The sequence below is a fragment of the Nelumbo lutea genome, chromosome 4, assembly GCF_056320005.1.
Source record: "Nelumbo lutea isolate HS-2025 chromosome 4, American lotus-T2T, whole genome shotgun sequence".
Classification (NCBI taxonomy): domain Eukaryota; kingdom Viridiplantae; phylum Streptophyta; class Magnoliopsida; order Proteales; family Nelumbonaceae; genus Nelumbo; species Nelumbo lutea.
Genome location: NC_142687.1, coordinates 4987490 through 5008750, shown reverse-complemented (window position 1 = coordinate 5008750; position 21261 = coordinate 4987490). Strand labels below are relative to the sequence as shown.

Genomic DNA, 21261 nt, shown 5'->3' with positions numbered 1-21261 from the left:
CAAGATCGGACAAGGGAGGAGGTGGGGTGGCCTGAGTTTCAGAGGGTAGGTCAAGAAGAGTGAGAAACTGAGTATGGGTAGTGATGGTGTGCAATCCGGTCACTCCTACCTGGCACTTACGTGGCTCTTGGAAGGTACCTAAGATGTAGAAGAAGAAGAATCCCCGGGGGGTCACCCGGTAGGAACACTCTGACGCTTAAGTTAGTATTTTGTAGGAGAAGCAAGGAGAAGAAAAAGGCTAAGAGTGCAGATAGCGCGTGAGTAGAAGATCATACCTTCGTTCCTTGATACTAGCTCCTTATAACAGAAATCCATTGTATCAGGCCCACTGGCCTCTGACAGGTGGGTATAACCGCCATTGTCAGCCTACCGCAGCCATTACTAGCAGCGCTGAGGTGGCACGTGCGGCGCCGTCGCCGCAGTGTACGTGCCTGTCAGGTGTAAGGCACCCTCTGAAGGTGGCAGACACGATGCTGTCTGACGAGGGATATGGCTGTTGTTCTCAGATTTGTCGGGTACGGTGGTCGGCAGGAGGTCTTCCTGCAATGTGCCGGACTACCCTTCCGCGAGCTTCCCTGTGTTGGGCTATCTCGTAAGCGGCAAGCTGCCTGTGGCAAGCTAAGCCAAGCTGTTTGGCCCGAGGTGTCTTTACCTCGGGATATCTATAGGCAAATCGGTGTGTTCCTGTCTAGGAGTGGTTCGAGATCCTTTAGGATAAGCTCGGGTATTAGGAAAGATCAGGGGGCCCCGATCTCAAAGGTAGCTAGAGGTGCCATAGCCCCTGGGGTGGCGGTGCATGCCAGGCAACTCCCGACTAGTAGTCTATTCCGTCGAGTTGCCGGGCAGAACTCGATGGGAGCTTCCCTCTGAGTTGCGGTTGCGCCTGTTGTGCTGTCACGCTGAGTCATCATTTGAACAAGGTCACACACACGTGTACCCGTGCTACGAGGTCGGGCCCAATCGTCCTCCATCAAGGGGTAAATGGCTGACCTACCACGAGGAGACACATGGTGAAGAGGACACCACGACACCACGTGGTATAGGACCGAGATGTCCTGAATCGATCAGATTGGTTTGAATCTCGATTTGTGAGAGGCCAGTAAGGTCTCTCCTCGACTAGGCGGTGTACACCACCTTGGGAAGACAAGCCAAGGACCTCGTAGGCTGGTGTGATCTCCCCAACTTTGGCTGATGTAAACTCAAGTAATAAGTATGACTTATGGGGTATCAACCTGTTGACCTATGTGGCAGAACGACACAACTTGTTAGTTTTGAGCCAGGTAGCAAAACATTGCCTACCTGGCACACGTATCTCCGATTCCTGCATGAGTCAGGGAATTCGGGCATGGATCACCACCAATGTGGAAGAAACGTGCTTCGAGGGTATCGGGTTGATAAGGCCAACTGATGAAGGAAGATTTGGCCCGACCTCTTTATTATGAGACACGTGGCAAAAACGACAGCTCGGCAAAAGGGGTCAAGCCTAGGCGGGAACAAGGGCACACTTCGTCGAACTAACCTACCTTGTAACAGCTCGGGATGGACTTCGCCGAACTGACCACCTTGTAACAGCTCGAGGTAGATTTCGCCGAACTGACCCACCTTGTAACAGCTCGGGGTAGACTTCGCCGAACTACCACCTTGTAACAGCTCGGGACGAGTACGCGAAGCGACTATAAGAGCCCCCTGCCCCCCGGCAACGGAGGTATGCAAACTTTGCGCTATCTGGTATTACCTTGCTTTTGAAAGATTCTAACTTGAGCTTCGGAGCCTCTACACCGGGTTCACCCCGGAGCTTTCCCATCTCTCCCATTTCAGGATCCCTGCTACCCCGTTCGAAAGCAAGGCAGTGGACAGCTAAGACCAGCCGGATCGCGCTCCATCAATTGGCACAGTCTGTGGGAAAACGCTTCAAAAAGCCTCCCTCCAAACTTCGATACCCCCTTTCTTCTTCAAAAATCCCAACACTCATGGCCTCCTCCAGCAACACCGGATGCGGCACGGAGACAAACACCACCGGGGAGCAACTTCAGGTCCCCGTAGTTTGCGTCGGACAGTTCACCATCCCCCTTTCGGCGGATGGGATCCCCATCCTGAACACGCCACAAGCAGTGGCACCCGTAAACCCTCCTACCACAAATGTCCCCTTTCCTCTCCCCATTGAGACAACTTTCACCGAACCAACTGTCGTCCCCCTGGCAGCTAGCCAAGACCGGTTGGAGGACCTGGTGCAGTGCATGTGGGCAATGCAAGCCCAAATGCAACAGTTCCAGCAACACCAGCTTCACCAGCACCAAGTGCTGCACAACATCTCCCAGTATCACTACCAACAGCAGTTCCCCCAACTGCCACTGAACCAACCACTACTTCCACCTCGCCACCCTGCTCCGAGGCCGGTTAAGGCCTCCCCGCAGGATGGGCGCCCCCGCCGGGCGAAGGCCTCCCGGCCCCAAAACCACCCCAACAGCCAGGCCTCGTCCCCAGGCCGAAGAGAGAGAAATGTCATCCCCGTCTCGCAACCCGCGAGTGGGTCGGGAACCTCGCCCGCGAGGTCGGCACCCCGACTCTCCAAGCCCGAGCTCCCGCTCACCGAAAATCAATTCAGCGCCCTGGCGGCGGACTACCAGCACTCCGGGCCCATCGAGCTCGGTAACCCGGAGGCCAGCAGCGCTAGCACAAGGCCCGCTCAACGGCGAAGGTGCCGGCGAAGCCGCCAGACCGCCATCCGTGCCTTGTCGGAAGTTAGAGGCAAAGCCACGAGCTCGGACGAGGTAGGGGCTACCCCGGCTCTCTCCGTTCCTTCCCCCCTCGCATCGGAACTCCTAGCGGTCCCCTTACCCAGAGACTTCAAACTCCCACCTCTAGACAAGTACGACGGGTCCTTCGACCCCAATGACTGCATTGACGCCTTTCAGTCGCAAATGCACCTCGCCAGGGATAGCGAATCGTGCATGTGCGTGGCCTTTACCACCACCCTCAGAGGGGTAGCCCGCACTAGGTACAGGAACCTGGCCCCCGGGTCGATAAAGTGTTGGGCCCAGTTCGTGCAAGTCTTCACCACACACTTCGTCACCAGCCGACGGTGCCCAAGAACAGAGGAAAGCATCTTCGAAGTGGTCCAAAGAGAATGAGAGTCTATTCGGGGCTACATCAAGCGGTTCAATGAGGCATGCTTACAAATACCATGGTTGGACCCCGCAGTGCAGCTCGCGGCGGCCAAAAGAGGGGTGACGCACAAAGAGTTCAAATGGCACATGGTGGCCAACCAGCCCGCGACCGTGGCCGAATTCCTCAAACTCGCGGATAAGTTCATGAGGATTGAGGAAGAGATCAACCAGCGAATCGAAGGCGGGAACGAGAAAAGAAAGAGAGAAGGCGAGCTCTCCAACCCGGTGAGTAGAAAAAACCCAACCCGGGAGCCGAAGCCGAACTAGTCCTTCCGGGCCCCCTTAGCAGTTCGGACGGACTACACGCCGTTGAACACGAGGCGGACAGAGATCTTAATGACGATCAAAGACGCTCTGCACGTTAAGTGGCCACCTCGCCTGAAGGGAAATCCGAACGATAGAAACAAGAATTTGTATTGTACTTTCCATAGAGACCATGGTCATAGCACCGAACAGTGTAATAACCTCCGGGACGAGATAGAGGGACTCATCCGTCGCGGATACTTGAGAAATTTTGTACAGCACAACAATAACAATAAAGCAGGTCGGCAAGGGGAGCAAGAAAAGGATGCACCCGAGTCTAGCAACAGACCTGCCGAACCATTGCAGAAGCAGCCTCCGGAAGAGAGGCCAGTTCGGGGAACCATCCATGTAATAGTGGGAGGATCCATAGTAGCGGGGTGTACCTCGGCAGTAGCCCGGACTTCAGTTCGCGAAGTGGCCCTCGAAGAAAGGAACCCCCCAAAGAGGTCAAAGACCGAAGAGCCAATATTTTTCACAGAGGACGACGTGCGAGGAGTCCACTACACCCATGATGACGCGCTTGTCATTAAGCTAAGGTTCAGCGATTTCGAGGTCAGGTGCGTACTCGTAGATTCGGGCAGCTCAGCGGACATCCTCTTCAAATCGGCATTTGACCAGCTGCAGTTAAAGAGGAGCGAGCTGAAGCCCGCGAACACTCCCCTGGTAGGTTTCAGCGGAGAGGAAGTTAGGCCCCTTGGGAAAATAACTGTCCCTGTGGAAGTCGGCACATGGCCTTGTGCGGTCAGACTCAACCATGATTTCCTGGTGGTCGCGACCCCCTCCCCATACAATGCCATAATAGGGCGGCCGATCACGCATGTCCTACGAGCGGCGGTCTCCACCTACTATTTGGCCATGAAGTTCCCAACGGACTTCGGTATAGGGGTAGCGCGGGGCGACCAGCTCGAGTCCTGCAAGTGCTACGTTGCCGCCCTAAAGGGAAAAACCAAGGCGGCCGACGATCTTGAGCTGGAGCGGCCGGCGGAGCAAGGTGAGGAGCGAGCTTCGCCCACGGAGGAAACAGCCGCAATCCAGACTTCAGCTACGGACCCAGCTCGCACACTAAGCATCGGAGCTTCCATCGAAGACCCCCTACGAGCCGAACTGGTGAGTTTTTTACTTCAAAATTTAGATATTTTTGCCTGGTCCGCGGCCGACATGCCCGGCATTAGCCCCAGACTGATAATTCACAAACTTAATACTGACCCTGTAGTCAGACCCGTTAGACAGAAGAAACACAACTTAGCCCCAGAACGCTGGAGAGCGGTCGACGAGGAGGTTGAGAAGCTCCTCGCAGCAAACTTCATAAGGGAAGTCCACTACCCGAGCTCGGTTGCCAACCCGGTGTTGGTAAAAAAGTCAAGCGGCAAGTGGCGCATGTGCGTCGACTATACCGACCTGAACTGAGCTTGCCCGAAAGATTGCTTCCCCCTCCCCAGAATTGACCGCCTAGTGGACGCGACCTCGGGAAACGAGTTTCTAAGCTTCCTGGACGCCTACTCGGGCTACAACCAAGTTAGGATGGACCCATCCGATGAGGAAAAAACCAGCTTCATTACCGAGTTCGGCCTGTATTGCTACAAAGTCATGCCCTTCGGACTAAAAAACGCCGGGGTAACTTTCCAAAGACTTGTAAATAAGCTATTTCGGCCCCTGATTGGTACGAAGATAGAGTGCTATGTAGGCGACATGGTCGTCAAAACTTAGTTTTCACAAGGGTTAATACAAGACTTAGATTCTGTCTTCCAAATCTTGCGACACTTTAGCATGAAGTTGAATCCCAACAAGTGTGTCTTCGGCGTCACCTCGGGCAAGTTCCTTGGCTACATTGTCAACCGGCGCGGTATTGAGGCCAACCCGAAAAAAATAAAAGCCATTCTAGATATGAAACCACCTCGGAAAGTAAAAGAGGTCCAGAGGCTAAACGGCCGCATAGCCGCTCTAAGCCGCTTCTTATCTAAGTTAGCAGACCGCTGCCTACCCTTCTTCATGGCAGTCAAAGGCAAAGGGTTCGAATGGACCCAGGACTGCCAGTTCACGTTCGAGGAACTAAAAGGTTACCTCGCTAGTATACCAACCTTAGCCCGGCCCGAGGTGGGCGAGGTTCTACAACTGTACCTCTCGGCGAGCGACGAGGCGATCAGTTCGGTGCTAATAAAGGAAACAGACCGGGTCCAACGACCCATATATTATGTTAGTAAAATTTTGCAGGGAGCAGAGGCAAGGTACCCGGAGATAGAAAAACTAGCATACGCCCTAGTAATAGCAGCTCAGAAACTTCACCCGTACTTCCAGGCTCATACAGTCATCGTCCTAACTGACAAACCTCTTAGACAAGTTTTACTCAAACCCGAAGTCTCCGGTCGAATGACGAAATGGGCCATCGAACTCAGCGAGTACGATCTCCAGTACAAACCGAGAACCGCTATCAAGGTCCAAGCTTTGGCAGATTTTATCGCCGAATGCACTTTCAGCCACGAAGCCCCACAGGTCGAGCCCGAGGTCCCCATTTGCGGCGAACTCAGAGCTCCTGAGCCCATAGAGTTCGAATCCCGTGAAGTAGCATCCTATGTGGCATCTCTCCTGATCAGGCGAAGAGCGAATTGGGATGAGGAGACCTGAATCCTTCACGTGGATGGTTCCTCGAACCGGTAGGGCAGCGGAGCTGGAATAGTCTTGTGCGGCCCGAGCGGCACAAAAGTAGAGTACGTGCTACACTTTGAGTTCGCGGCATCCAACAACGAGGCAGGGTACGAAGCGCTAATCGCCGGGCTGGACCTAGCGCAAAAGTTTAAGGCAAAACACTTGGTCATCTGCAGCGATTCTCAGCTCGTGGTAAACCAAGTTACCGGCGAGTACGAAGCACGCGATCTCTCCATGATCGCATATTTGGCAAAAGTAAAAGAAGCCCTGCTCAACTTCCGGTCACACATTATCAGGCAAATCCCGTGGTCTGAAAACACTGAGGCCGACGCCCTGTCCCGGTTAGCCAGCACGAGTCACAACAATATGAGAACTGTGTACATAGAGGACTTACCTCGGCCTAGTATTCTCGGGGGGACAGAGGAGGTCGCTCCCATCTTAGAAGCAGAGCCGAGCTGGATCGATCCACTCGCGAGCTTCCTGATAGACGAAACCCTCCCTGTAGAACGCAATGCCGCCAAAAGGGTGCAGCGTCTGGCGGCCAAATATGTCATAATAGACGAACGATTATACCGATGGTCATACACGCTCCCCTGTTTGCGGTGCCTGTGACCTACCGAAGCCGAGTTTGTACTCCAAGACACTCATGAAGGCCTGTGCGGCGGACACTTGGGGGGCAGAGCACTCGCCCAAAAGGCACTTCGACAAAGATACTACTGGCCAACAATGAAGGCAGAAGCTGTCGAGCTCGTCAGAAAATGCGACAAGTGTCAGAAGCACGCTAACATCCACCATCAAACTGCCTCCGACCTCAAATACCTCGCCAGCCCGTGGCCCTTTGCACAATGGGGCATCGACCACCTTGGGCCATTCCCACCAGCAACAGGCGGGAGAAAATTCTTAGTTGTTGCGGTAGATTATTTTACGAAGTGGATAGAAGTCGAACCTCTGGCAACTGTTACGGCTCGAAACATACAGAACTTCTTTTAGAAGAACATAGTATGTCGGTTCGGATTACCTCGGGTTCTAATTTCCGACAATGGCAAACAGTTCGAGGATATCAAGTTCCAAGAGTGGTGCCAGGACATGGGGATTCGGCAAAATTTCACGTCAGTCGCGCACCCACAGGAAAACGGTCAGACGAAAGTAATGAACAGAGCCATCCTGCGCGGACTGAAAGCATGTCTGGATCGAGCTAAGGGATTGTGGGCCGAAGAGCTACCAAGTGTCTTATGGGCTCATCGAACGATCGAAAAAGCATCCATGGGAGAAACCCCCTTCAACCTCACCTACGGCACTGAAGCGGTGATCCCGGTGGAAATCGAAATACCAACGTTGCGATTAGAAACATACGACGATCGGACGAACGGTGACGAGTTACGGACCAAACTCGACCTACTAGACGAGGTAAGGGACCTCGCGCACATCCGAACAACGGCATACTAGCAGCAGGTAGCTCGCTACTACAATAGCAGAGTAAAGCGACGAAGCTTCCGAGTCGGCGACCTGGTCCTTCGGAAAATTATGGTGCCCGAACCCGGCGTCGGCAAGCTTGGACCTAATTGGGAAGGGCCCTATAAATTAAGACAGCGCTCGGAAGCGCATATGAACTCGAAACCTTGGAAGGCAAACGAGTACCCCGAACGTGGAACATCGTGAACTTGAGGCGATACTACCTATAAACCACCTAGCGAAGTGGACGAAATCAGGCCATGTGCCACAAGGCAAGCCGAGGAACTTCAACACATTATCAGCTCGGCAAAAAATCTGTTCGCGGCATAAAAGACCACGGAAATCTAAAAACCCGGCAAAGAAACAACTCGGGGAAGATGAGCAAGGGGAAAAAAGACACTCCATTGTAAGAAAAAGTACACTGGAAAAAAAATTACATGCCCAGAGCCACTTCTTCGCCATCGGAAGGCACTTCAACAACACCCGAAGGCCCTGCCTCTCCTTTAGAGTCCGGCTCGCCATCGGCAGCATTGGCCATCTCCTGAGTTATGCGCGATGTGGTTATGGCACTTACATCGAGGTCGGGGTATGTATTCCAGATGTGCTTGACAACTACCCCCATGGCCTCGGCGTCTTCAATGCCTTGGGAGAAAATCTGTGTTCTCTCCCTAATGTCCTCCTGAAGATACTCGACTTGATGCTGCAAATCCAACTTCAAGTCCGCCATGTGCTTGACAACTACCCCCATGGCCTCGGCGTCACGCTGAGACCTCGCTTGTCTGACGATCTGATGGTGGACTCTTACAGGAGGGGGTTCAAGTTGATCCACCGGCTCAACTTGAACCCCCTCCTGTAAGAGTCCACCATCAGATTGTCAAAACGCGGGGAGGCAATGTAGTCTTCAACTGCCTTCTTTTTGGCGTCTTCAATGCCTTGGTAGAAAATCAGTGTTCTCTCCCTAATGTCCTCCTGAAGATACTCGACTTGATGCTGCAAATCCAACTTCAAGTCCGCCATGTGCTTGACAACTACCCCCATGGCCTCGGCGTCACGCTGAGACCTCGCCTGTCTGGCCATCACGACGCGAGTAGCCCTTTCAACAGCGTAAGCAGCCGCCTCAGCAGCCCGGGTATTTGCCTCTGCAGCACGGAAGGCTTCTTCAGCACCATGAGCAACAGCCTCAGCAGCTCGCGCCTGTCGCGAGCTCCTCTCCACTTGGGCCGCCAAGGCATGAATCAATGAATTCACCTACCGAAAGAAACAAGTGAGCAAAAAGACAATAGAAGCAACGGAATTAAAAAAAAAAAAAAGAATCTCACTTACCACCATGGCATGTGTTACGACGCGGCAAGCGACCTGATTCAAGGGAAGATCGGTCCACGCCGCGATCTCCTCGGGGAAAGTAGCATCCTTACTCTTTTGAAGAGTGTAGTTCGGCATCAACACGCTCCTAAACTCCCCTTGAGCTCCCGAGCCTGAGGGCCCAGCCCGCGTATGAGCAGACCCGGAGTGAGGAGCACTTGAGTACGCAGGAGCGCCCGTATGAGTGGTTTCAGCGAAAGGCGCCCCGGCAGTCTCGTGCACCGGTGGAGTCACTTCGGGCTCCCTGGGCAGATCCTCTGTCGTATGGTCTGGGGCTTGGGGCTCCTCATCCAGGGGCAGCTCGTTACGAGTTCGCTTGGCGACCCGCTTCCTCCTCTTCATACCTTGGAACAAACACCCGCCGCGAGTTCTCTCCGCATCCATCACACCTGCAGAACGAATTCGACATCAGAAAATGAAGGAATAGCAAACAAGAAACCACATAGCCAAAAAACTACCCGAACTCAGGCCGGCTGCAAAAAGCTTAGCCTCCGTTAAGTAGTGGTGGCACTTTAAGCCTTGCCTTGCCCAGTGCCGGAGACCCTTCACCGTCTCTTTATCAAGAGTTACGCCCGAGTCGGGAGCGGCCTCACCCCACCCGGTCTGAAAGGGCCATCCTTGTGCACTTCGCACGCCGAAGTAGTCCCACTTCCACGCCGGGACCTTGTTAGGGAGATCGTGCAGAAGCTTAAAACCCTGGCGAGGAGTAAGGTAATACGCCCGTCTCCCCCCAGGAAGAGGACCCGCCTGTCTCTTGAGCATCAAGATAGAGGAGAATATCTCTAAGTCCAAGGGAAAATTCTGCTCGCAAAAAAGGGATATCGTCCCCACCAGGTTCCGAATAGAGTTCGGATGAAGCTGGCCAATGGTGACGCCGAAGTGGTTTATGACTTCAACGAGGAGGGGATGGAAAGGAAGTCGCAACCCTGCAGCGAGCTGCTCTCGAAAAATCACGATCTCGTCGGGACCGTGTTCCCAAGGAAAGCTACCCGAATGAATGAAATATGTGTACCCCCCAAGAAGATTGTAGGACAGAAGTATGGATTGAAGCCCCTCAGGCGTCATGGTCGAAGGACCAAACCTGTTTAGCATCCGACCTCGGCGGGAGGTAGACGCCAAACTGCCCGAAGCAACTCGGCCCACTAGTTCATAGTCTTCAAGCTCCACCTCGGGATCAATGAGGCAGTCTGGGGACACGGCTCGGTTGGTGGAACCTACGTCGACCCTACTCGAAGAATCGTCTGAGCTATCAAAGCTAGACATTGGGGAAAAGATAGATTCAAGAAAGTACTCATCGGAAAGTTTGAAGAACAAGTTAAAGAACCGTGAAGACTGTATAACCAGCCTTGACGCGAGCTGGAAGAGACACGCGAGTTGGAAGGTTGGACGCGAACTCAATAGACAACCGTAGAAGTGACAAACCAACCGGGGTCCCCCAATATTTATAGCTACAGTAACCAAGAATCGACCGTGCAGACTGAAGACGATCCAACGGCCCACGTTCTTACCAACCGCGCAACCCTTAAAGTCGAGACGTGATTGGCGCACGTCTTTCCGAAAAAAGCGAAACGTCAGCACGTCTTTTTGAAACCGACGTCGCTTCGACACGCGTCTTTTCGAATCTGACGCCCCTCACGTCTCCCTGACAGTCGACGGCGTACGTATAGCAGTGGCGTGCCTTTTTGAAATGACCCGCTGTCACGTCCCAGCGACATGGGGGGCAATTGATGAAGGAGTGGGGGGAAATTGATGAAGGAAGATTTGGCCCGACCTCTTTATTATGAGACACGTGGCAGAAACGACAGCTCGGCAAAAGGGGTCAAGCCTAGGCGGGAACAAGGGCACACTTCGCCGAACTAACCTACCTTGTAACAGCTCGGGGTAGACTTCGCCGAACTGACCCACCTTGTAACAGCTCGGGGTAGACTTCGCCGAACTGCCACCTTGTAACAGCTCGGGACGAGTACGCGAAGCGACTATAAGAGCCCCCTGCCCCCCGGCAACGGAGGTATGCAAACTTTGCGCTATCTGGTATTACCTTGCTTTTGAAAGATTCTAACTTGAACTTCGGAGCCTCTACATCGGGTTCCCCCCAGAGCTTTCCCATCTCTCCCGTTTCAGGATCCCTACTACCCCGTTCGAAAGAAAGACAGCGAACAGCTAAGACCAGCCGGATCGCATTCCATCACCAACCATACCTAATTATCTCGGACATGGAGCTCAGACCCTAACGCCTATAAAAGGATCTCACTATTCCACCAAAAGGAGCATGTATATTCTACAAATTACTAACTTCTTGCTCTGAAGCTCTCTACTCTCAACTTTTTTGTCGTTGACTAAAACATTTGAGTACCTAGCCTAGAACCAACACCCCGAATACTAGGAATGGCAACGGGGCGGATTTGCTATCCCTACCGAATACCCTAATCCTTTTTTTCTTACAGCTTTGTGTACCGAACTCATCAGTCCATCCCTCCAAACTATTCTCCAGCATGGAGATTGACAGGTTCTTACTACAACAAGAAAGAGGACAACAAAGTTTAAAGTTACTGCTACAACAAGAAAGAGGAAGACTCAGTTTTAGGTAAAATGAGAGGTAATGGGACAAGCTCGTCCCATTATGTCCGCACGAGGTTGAGGGCGCATGCATGTGGGAGGACACACACAATCAGCAAGCCGGTGGAGGGAAGAATCAAACTCAAACTTTGTAGGTCATGTATCAATATAGTTAATCAACCATCGTTTGAGTACACCCCAAACGTTGGTGGGGATGGGATTAGATATCGGATATACATATTAGTGGGTATATATTTTGAGAAATAAGCGTAATATGGTAATACACAATGCACCATGCATCCATGGTGGAGAGTATGGATTTCCATTTCCTACCGAAACTTGAGAGGTAAAGCACGATTTAGGTTCAAGGTTTAAAGTTTGTCTTTTTTTTTTCATGCATATCAAGTCCGTATCGGGGCGTATCGAGGGTGTATTAGTAGCACATTAATGAAAAAGATACAACCAAAAACTGAAAAAAATAAAGGGAAAAACCAAACTTCTTTTTCCTGAAATAAGCATTTTTTCACATCCCCCAAATGACTCTAAAACTCCAAACCTCATTCTTAGAGTGCTAGATTTTCAAAATTTGCAAGAAACTAGTGTGAATGTTATTTTTTTTTTAGGTTTTGAAAAAAAATGACAAAATTAATTAAGTTTTTCAAATTTTTATAATATCTTGTGATTTCTTTTTTTCTTGAATGTTTAAATTTATGTTGGTCTACATTTCTTACATTTAAAATTATAATTTTTTTGTGTTATTAATAAATCTATGGAAATTTCATGAAGATAATTGGGGAAAATATAAATTAATAAAAAATCTGAAAATGTAATTTTTCTTAGCCTATAAAGACTAAATACGTTTTAGATCTATGGGTTTATCTATCACAATGATTGAATATATTATAATTCTAGAGATGATCTATCATATCTACAAAGCAATTGAAATTTCTTCTTTAATAACTATTTTTTGAATATACTATATAATGTTTATTTGGAAATAAATAATAAATAATTATTGATTATATTTTCACTTAAAAGTTACGCCAATGCATATTTTATGATTGGATAGGAGAGTTGAGTTTTTCCCATCCCATAAAATATTAAAACTTAAGAATTATAATTTATAAATTATAGTTAAACATAGAATTTTTAATAAAACTATAATTAATTAAAATATATATTTTTATATCTTAATTTTTCTCTTATACAGATGCATCTCTAAGATGTATCTCGATAAATCACTTAAAATTACCTTTCCGACAGCACCTACGTGCCATTTTCATAATCAAATGTGGTTGTACCTGTGTCAGCCCAAAAAATATCTCAGCTTCAGCACCATGTTTTGTTATGCTTGGCCCCTTTCCCTGTGGTTTGGGGGAGGGCTCAGGTTCTAAATCCAAAATATCTAATAATTAATTTGCTAAGGATAAACATGAACGAACACGCTCCAATCTCAAGAAGACGCTCAGAAATGAGAAGTCTGAATACTGAAATACCGTACCTGGTGAAGAACTTTGTCGCTGACACCGTGTTACCCTTGCTTTTTCGTATTTCGACTTAAACTTATCCTATGGCCCATAGGATGATAGGAATATGAAGAAGCCAAACGGCTTTCCAGTTCACTGAATGCAAAATCCAACCCAAAAGTCATCGGCATGAAACCGAATATGCTCCTCACACCGATCCCACCAATACATCCACCATTGAGAATATCTTCCGTATTTATATGTCGAGAAATATTCTCGATGTACACTGGAATGTGTCTGTGAAGCGTCTTGTGTGAGGATTGAGGAGCATATCCCAATTCTACTTGGCATCGTTCGTGGTTGCCTCTCGAAGGTGTCTGAACTGAACTTGACTCTTAAACCGAGGCCAAACTCAGAAGTCTGAATGCAGAGAGTGGTGGGATTGGATCAAATATCAAAGCAGAAATATATCTATGAGCCGGATATCCACGGGAGGGCTCGTTCACTCGTTCAGTGCATATTGAAAAGGGACAGAGCACGGGCATTGCAATAGTGGTTTCGAGAAGTTACTTTAGACCCATAGGCAAATTGCGTTGCATAATGGGCCCAAATTAAAGTCTCGAAACCCCCTGAAGCGGATGGGTGGGGGTGGTGACACACTACACTTTATTGTCCCCTCTGTTTTCCATTTAAAAACTTGTTCCCATTTGCCCATAGGAAATTAGGAACGGGTTCCAGCTTTAGATATCATTTATTGGTGCTTGGATGAAATGAAGCACTTTATTATTGTCCAATCACTAACTGCTAATTGTTTAATGCTAAACCCAAACCCATCCATATTCAGTGCTTCATCACATCTCATCTCTCATCTGTGCCAACCACATGCTTGCTTGCAACTTGGGCCGTATAGCCGGTACATAGTACACGCATTAGATAATAATAAGAAATAAATGGTTGGGAGAATGGCGGATCAGCCTTGCGTCAGAATTTGTAGGTTCAAAGTACTCTTGAGGTGAGTGTCAGTTCGAAATTGATGAATGTGAATTATTGTTATTTTGAATGTTTACAACTCAGGAGTGGAAATTAGAAATTTGTATTGGGTATGTCAGTGCTTTTGTGCAAATGGTTTCACTATTTCACATACCTCTCGCGCATTTATTCTCTTGAAAAAACATCAAATTATTGAAGATTTTCATCAATTGCCCAAAGCGCTTATTAAAAATCTCAAAATACAGGTTTTTTGATTTACTAAGTATGTATTTAATTCCATTTATGTTTATTGAATAAATGTTTATAATTTATTTGTTAGTAAAATCAAAAAATGCAATAATTATAACCTTATGACTACTTTTGCGTAACAGTGAATAAATGCTTGGCCGTTTGTAAAAGTTTCAAAAAATAGCTTCTACAAAAGACTAGCATGCACATAAACCAAAATTCACTTTTAAAATTTTAGAGGTATGCAAAAAAACAGTTGAGAAAAAACGATGAAATGGCATCAATAAACACAAACGATACGAAACACGGGTTTCTTCAAAATGAACTTATTCTATTGACAAAAGCACTTATTAGAGTTTTTTCACGAAATGCCTACAAGTGATTTTTTTATATTCTTTTGAAATCTTTTAAGCGCTTATAAAAATCACTCCCAAACAGGGGCTTAACAGTAATCTCTTCATAATTTCGTTTAGTAGAGTTATTAAAAAAAACGAAACTAGAATTAAGAATGGAACAAAGTGACACTGTGACAATGACTTAACTTATGTCGCTCACGGTCACGGGGCTTGCCGTGCGTCGCGCAAAAGACAAAAATTGCACCGCTTTTTCCCTCGTTTCAGGCACGGCACGACACCAACAGCGATTCCCGCCGAAATTCAAAACTTAATAAGAAAATAAAATATGGCCCCTAAGTTTCTCTCTCTCTAGTCTCTGTGTTCTCTACTTGCAACTTTTATTCCTTCTTTCCTCGCTAAACGGTTGAACGGATCACCCATTGATCGGATTTGGTCCACACAGTCACAGAACCGTGCTCCCTACAATGCAATGTGCATTGGAAATATCTCAGTAATTATATGTTTTTATTTTTTTGTTTTTCTATATATGTTTTTATTTATGGATAGATATTCTCAATCCGAGTCTTTGATATTTTATAATCTTCCAAAAGAAGCTCCTTCAAAAGACACTTTTAACCCTTTCATACACACACAATGGGCATTTTGTCATTTGGTACATAGAAAAACCTTGTAAATTGACTATTACACCCTCCATATTCTTTCCACCGCAAGCTTCCTTGAATTCCGCGCTCAGTAGTGATCTGTTACTAGACAAGTAGACCCCCTCCTCTCTCTCCCCTTTATAAAAAAGGGAGCACGAGGGGCGAACCCTCGAGTTCAGTCCTTCCATAGTTCCATCTACTAGTCTCGCTCTCGCCTCCTACAACTCTTTTCCTCGGCTAAATATTTCATCTCCCCTACGCCCTTCTCCTTCAAATCTAACTCTTCTTATCGACAATGCAGTCCATCTCCGAAGAACCTCTTCTCGCCCCAAATCCAGATAGGTTCTGTATGTTCCCAATTCAATACCCTGAAATCTGGGAAATGTACAAGAAGGCCGAGGCCTCTTTCTGGACCGCCGAAGAAGTTGACCTCTCCCAAGATCTACGTGACTGGGAAAATCTAACTCACGGCGAGAAACATTTCATTACTCTTGTTCTCGCCTTCTTCGCTGCTTCTGATGGTATTGTTATCGAAAACCTGGCCTCTCGTTTCATGAAAGAAGTTCAAAATTCCGAGGCTCGTGCCTTCTACGGTTTCCAAATAGCAATCGAGAACATCCATTCGGAGATGTACAGCCTCTTGTTAGAATCCTACATCAAGGATGCAGCCGAGAAAAACCGTCTGTTTCACGCAATTGAGACTATCCCTTGCGTGGAAAAGAAAGCTCAGTGGACACTTCGTTGGATTACCAGTTCGGAATCTTTCGCCGAACGTCTAGTCGCCTTCGCCTGCGTCGAGGGGATATTCTTCTCTGGCAGCTTTTGCGCGATATTCTGGTTGAAGAAACGCGGGTTGATGCCGGGGTTAACATTTTCAAATGAGTTGATATCAAGAGACGAGGGGTTGCACTGCGATTTCGCTTGCCTGCTATACGAGTTTTTGAAGCAGAAGCTGAGTGAAGAGCGAGTGAAAGGAATCGTTGCGGAAGCGGTGGTAATCGAGAGGGAGTTCGTGTGCGACGCATTACCATGTGCGTTAGTGGGAATGAACGCTGATCTGATGAGTCAGTACATCGAGTTCGTGGCCGATAGGTTGCTTGGAGCCTTGGGATACGGAAAGATATACAATGTTCAGAACCCTTTTGATTGGATGGAGTTGATTTCTTTACAAGGGAAGACCAATTTCTTTGAGAAACGGGTTGGCGACTATCAGAAAGCTTCGGTCATGTCGAGTTTGAATGGCGAAGGTGGGACCCATGCGTTCAAACTGGATGAAGATTTCTGATGGGTAGAGGGGGACTTCGACTTCACTCACCAAAACCACCAAGTACTACTGCTGAAATACATCGGCGGAGAATGGGACCCACGGCATGGAGTTCGTGCCTATTTAAATTAATTTAACTAGGCCATGCCCTTCAAAATTTCTTTGCCTTGCTTTGTTTTACCGGTTTAGCTTTTTAAAGATAATTTTAGATTAGATGCGTTGTTGACATAGACATAGTTGTGATTATTGGGGTTCCACTATGTTTCAGTCCTCACAAAAAGGTGCTCCGTGCTTGTACCATTCTCACATCCAATTGCAACCGTGCATTAGAAATATTTTAAAATGTTTATCTATTTTATTTAGAAATATTCTCATTCCACAGCTGCAAAATGGCTGTAAATACTGTATGAGCACCATTTTGTGTGTACTGAAATCCATCTCCGATAATCCAGCTCAGGTGGCCATATCATTTATTGAAGTGGTAGCGTGGTCGTGGTGTAGCATCGTAATCTCGTGCCTCGTGGTCATAGAACATGTGCTCGCTAGTCGCTATTACCCCGGGCTCTAGCTGCCACCACAATTTGGCCTCGGGAACACACTCTTTGACCCCAAACCCAAATGTGTCCCAACCGATTATCAGACCATTTCTTTCTTCTTCTTATAATTTCCAAAATCAGATTGTCCACTTGGAGTAGGAGTGGCGCTTCAATGAAGTTGACGTTTAAGTTTTAACGGAACCATAACGATACATAGGCTGCGATTTCATGATTTTAATCCCAGCAGCAGCAGCGCTATTCTGGACTCTGGAGTGGCTGATTTCTTCACATTTCTTTGTTGCTCTCTATTCCCAATATCCATTAACTCTATCTATTGAGGGGTTTCCAAATACTCAAAACCACATGCTGATCTTGATTTCTTTTTATAAGGCATGCAACCTTTTATTAACCGACGTAAGGAATTCATTTTTTTATTAGAAAATTCTCGATTGGTAATTTGGGTCCATTGCTATTGGTCCTTAAATTTTAAAACACATAATTTAGTATCCAAACTTTTAAAACGTATGAAATAGTGATGGTGCGCAATCCGGTCAGTTTTAGCTGTCAACGATCTTGTCTCTGACTGGAGCAATGGAGAGCCTGAAACAGAGGAGATGAGGGAACTCCGGGGGGAACCCAGTGAGATAATTCTGAAGCTTAAGTTAGTATTCTCTCAAATGGAAGATAAAGACAAGATGGCACAAAGTTCATATACCTTATTGGGGGTACGGGGCCTTTTATAACCACTTCGCGCACTCACTCTGAGGCCTCTGTCAGGTCGAATATGATTATCTCCGTTTCTGCCAGTTCGAGCGTCATCCTTTCTGCTAGGACAGAACCACCACTGCTCCTTGTCGAAGCCATCTCTTTAACTAGAGATGGAGATGTCAGGTGGCGGTGGCAGGTGGCCGTTTGAAATGCGACTGTCAAGCGTCAGATGTCAGGTGCGTCGCCCCTGGGCACGAACTTCCTCGGTGTCAGGCATTGTACGATTTGTTTAGTTTGGCGTCTTGGAGGCGAAGTGCTGGAGTGGTGAGCGAGGTGGTCTTGAGTTCGGAGGTATGTCCTGTGTTGCCATAGTGCAGGCCAGTTCGGTGAGGTGAGTCTTGAATTGCTATAAGGCAGGCTAGTTCGGTGAGGCGTGTCCCGAATTGTTCTAAGGGTCTGATTATAAGGTTAGTGTTAAGTTTGTGAGTTATAAGACTAGGGTCAATATCGGGCATATCCGTCGCGGACCATGCAAAAATATCTAAATTTTGAAGTAAGAAACTCACAAGTTCAATTCGTAGAGGCTCTTTGACGGAAGCACCGATCTGTAGCATTCGTGCCAGATCTGTAGCCGAGGTCGGGATCGCGACCGTTTTCTCAATGGGCGAAGCTCGTTCCTCACCCTGCCCTATAGGCCTCTCTAGTTCGAGGTTGTCGGCCACCTTTGTTTTTCCCTTTAGGGCGGCAACATAACATTTACGAGACTCAAGCCGGTCGCCCTGCGCTACCCCCACACCGAAGTCTGTGGGGAACTTCATTGCCAGATAGTAGGTGGAGACCACTGCCCCCAGAATATGTGTAATTGGCCGCCCTATTATGGCATTGTATGGGGAGGGGTCGCGACTATCAGGAAATCGTGGTTAAGTCTTATCGCACAAGGCCATGTGCCGACTTCCACAGGTACTGTTATTTTCCCAGGGGCCTGACTTCCTTTCTGTTGAAGCCCACCAGAGGAGTGTGCGTAGGCTTCAACTCGCTTCTTTGCAACTGTAGTTGGTCGAACGCCAATTTGAAGAGGATGTCCATCGAGCTGCCTGAGTCCACAAGGACGCGCCGGACTTCGAAGTCGTTGATCCTTAATTTTATGACGAGCGTGTCATCGTGGGGATAGTGAATACCTCATGTGTCGTCTTCTGTGAAAAAGATCGGTTCTTTCGTCTTCGGTCTCTTTGTAGGGTCCTGCTCTTCTCGGACCTTCTCGCGAACTGACAACCGTGTTGCTGCCGAAGTGCAACCTGCTACTACCGAACCACCCACTATCACGTGGATGGTTCCCAAAACTGGCCTCTCTTCTTGAGGTCGTTGTAAGGCTTCGGTCGATCTGCTGCTAGACTTGAGGGCATCCTTTCCGTGCTCCCCTTGCCGACCTTCTTTATTATTATTGTCATTATGTACAAAATTTCTCAAGTATCCGCGACAGATGAGTCCCTCTATCTCGTCCCGGAGATTATTACATTGTTCGGCACTATGACCGTGATCTTTATGAAAACTACAGTATATATTTTTATTTCTCTCGTTTGGATTACTCTTTAGCCGAGGTGGCCACTTTATGTAGGGGGCGTCCTTGATCGTCATCAAGATCTCAGTCCGCCTTGTGTTCAATGGCGTGTAATCCGTCCGAACTGCTAAAGGAGCTTGGGACGGCTAGCTTGGTTTCGCCTCTCGGGCCTGGCTTCTTCTGTCACCTGGGTTGGAGGGCTCACCTTCTCTTTTTCTTTTCTCGACCCTGCCTTCGGTTCCTTGCTTGATTTCTTCCTCTGTTCTCATGAACTTGTCCGCGAGCTTGAGGAAATCGGCCACGGTTGCTGGCTGGCTGGCCACCATGTGCCATTTGAACTCTTTGTGCTTACCCTTTTTTTGGCCGCCGCGAGCTGTACTGCAGGGTCTAATCACGGTATTTGCAAGCATGCTTCGTTGAACCACTTGATGTAGCTCTGGATGGATTCTCCTTCCCTCTAAATTACCCCGAAGATACTTTCCTCAGTTCTGGGGCACCGTTTACTGGTAACAAAGTGTGTAGTGAAGATCTGCACGAACTGGGCCCAGCTTCTTATTGACCCGGGAGCTAGGTTCTGGTACCAGGTGCGGGCCACCCCCTGAAGGTGGTGGTGAAGGCCACGCACATGCATGACTCACTGGCCCTAGCGAGGTGCATTTGTGACTGGAAAGCGTCGACGTGGTCGTTAGGGTCAAAGGACCCCTCATACTTGTCTAGAGATGGAAGTTTGAAGTCTCTGGGCATGGGGACTACCAGAAGCTCTGATGCAAGGGGGGAAGGAACTGAGAGAATTGGGACAGTTTTTACCTCGTCCGAGCTCGTTTCTTCTTTGCCTCTGAGCTTGGGTAGGACACGGGTAGCAGTTCGGCGACTTCACCAGCGCCTTCGTTGAGCGGGCCTGGTGTTGGCACTGCTGGCCTCTGTGTTGCCGGGCTCAATGGGCCCGGAATGTTGGTTTGCTGCTTGGGCACTGAACCGGTTCTCCGTGAGTTGGAACTCAGGCTTGGAGCGCTGAGGTGACTTTGTGGGCGAGGTTCCCGACCCACCTGCGAGCTGCGAGGCGGGGGTAATTTTTCTTTACTTTCTGCCTGGGGATGAGGCTTGGCTATTAGGGGGGTTCTGGAGTTGGGAAGCTTCTCCTTGGTGAGGTCGTCCACCTTGAGGGGATGCCTTAACCGGCTTCGAAACAGGGTGCCAGAGGGAAGCAGTGACTGGTTTAAGGGTAGCTGAGGGAACTGCTGCTGATAATGGTGTTGGGAGAGGTGGTGTAGTACCTGGTGTTGCTGGAGTTGGTACTGCTAGAATTGTTGCATTTGGGCTTGCATTGCCCACATGCATTGCATTAGGTTGTCCAGCTGGTTCTGGCGGGTCGCCAGTGGGACAGAAGTTGGTTCAGCGAAGGTTGTTTCGATAGGGAGTGGAAGAGGGGTGTTCAACGAAGGAAGGTTCAGGGGCGCCACTGCTTGTGGCACATTCAAACTGGGGATCCCATCCACTGAAAGAGGGATGGTGAACTGCCCAATGCACACCACGGGAACTTGGTGTTGCTCTTCGGTGGTGGTCGTTTTTGTGCCACGTCCGACATTGTTGGAGGAAGCCATGGGTGTTGGAGTTTTTTGGAAGAAGAGTAGGTAAGAGAGGTAAGAGAGATTTAGAGGGAGGCTTTTAGAAGTTTTCCCACAGATGACACCAATTGATGGAGCGCAATCCGCCCGGTCTTAACTATCAATGATCCTGTCCCTGACTGGAGCAACGGGGAGCCTAAAACGGAGAAGATGAGGGAACTCTGGGGGGAACCCGGTGAGATAACTCCGAAGCTCAAGTTAGTATTCTCTCAAAGGCAAGATAAAGACCAGATGGCGCAAAGTTCACATACCTTATTGTTTGGGGTAGGGGGTCTTTTATAACCACTTCGCGCACTCACTCCGAGGCCTCTGTCAGGTCGGGTATGATTATCTCTATTTCTGCCAGTTCGGGCATCATCCTTTCTGTTGGGACAAAACCGCCACTACTCCTTGTCGAAGCCGTCTC

At 48.6% G+C, this 21261-nt stretch overlaps 1 protein-coding gene across 1 annotated transcript; it reads left to right on the top strand.

Moving 5' to 3' along the window:
• Positions 1-15276: 15276 nt before the first annotated feature.
• Positions 15277-16794, top strand: LOC148853515 (ribonucleoside-diphosphate reductase small chain-like). Its single transcript, XM_088982168.1, has one exon. It carries the CDS (start codon positions 15460-15462, stop codon positions 16447-16449), a length of 990 nt encoding a protein of 329 aa, XP_088838294.1. The 5' UTR covers positions 15277-15459; the 3' UTR covers positions 16450-16794.
• Positions 16795-21261: the final 4467 nt, after the last annotated feature.

What these genes read in the sequence shown, in the direction of transcription:
- LOC148853515 (XM_088982168.1), top strand. Translation starts at nt 15,460, where the DNA reads ATGCAGTCCATCTCCGAAGAACCTCTTCTCGCCCCAAATCCAGATAGG.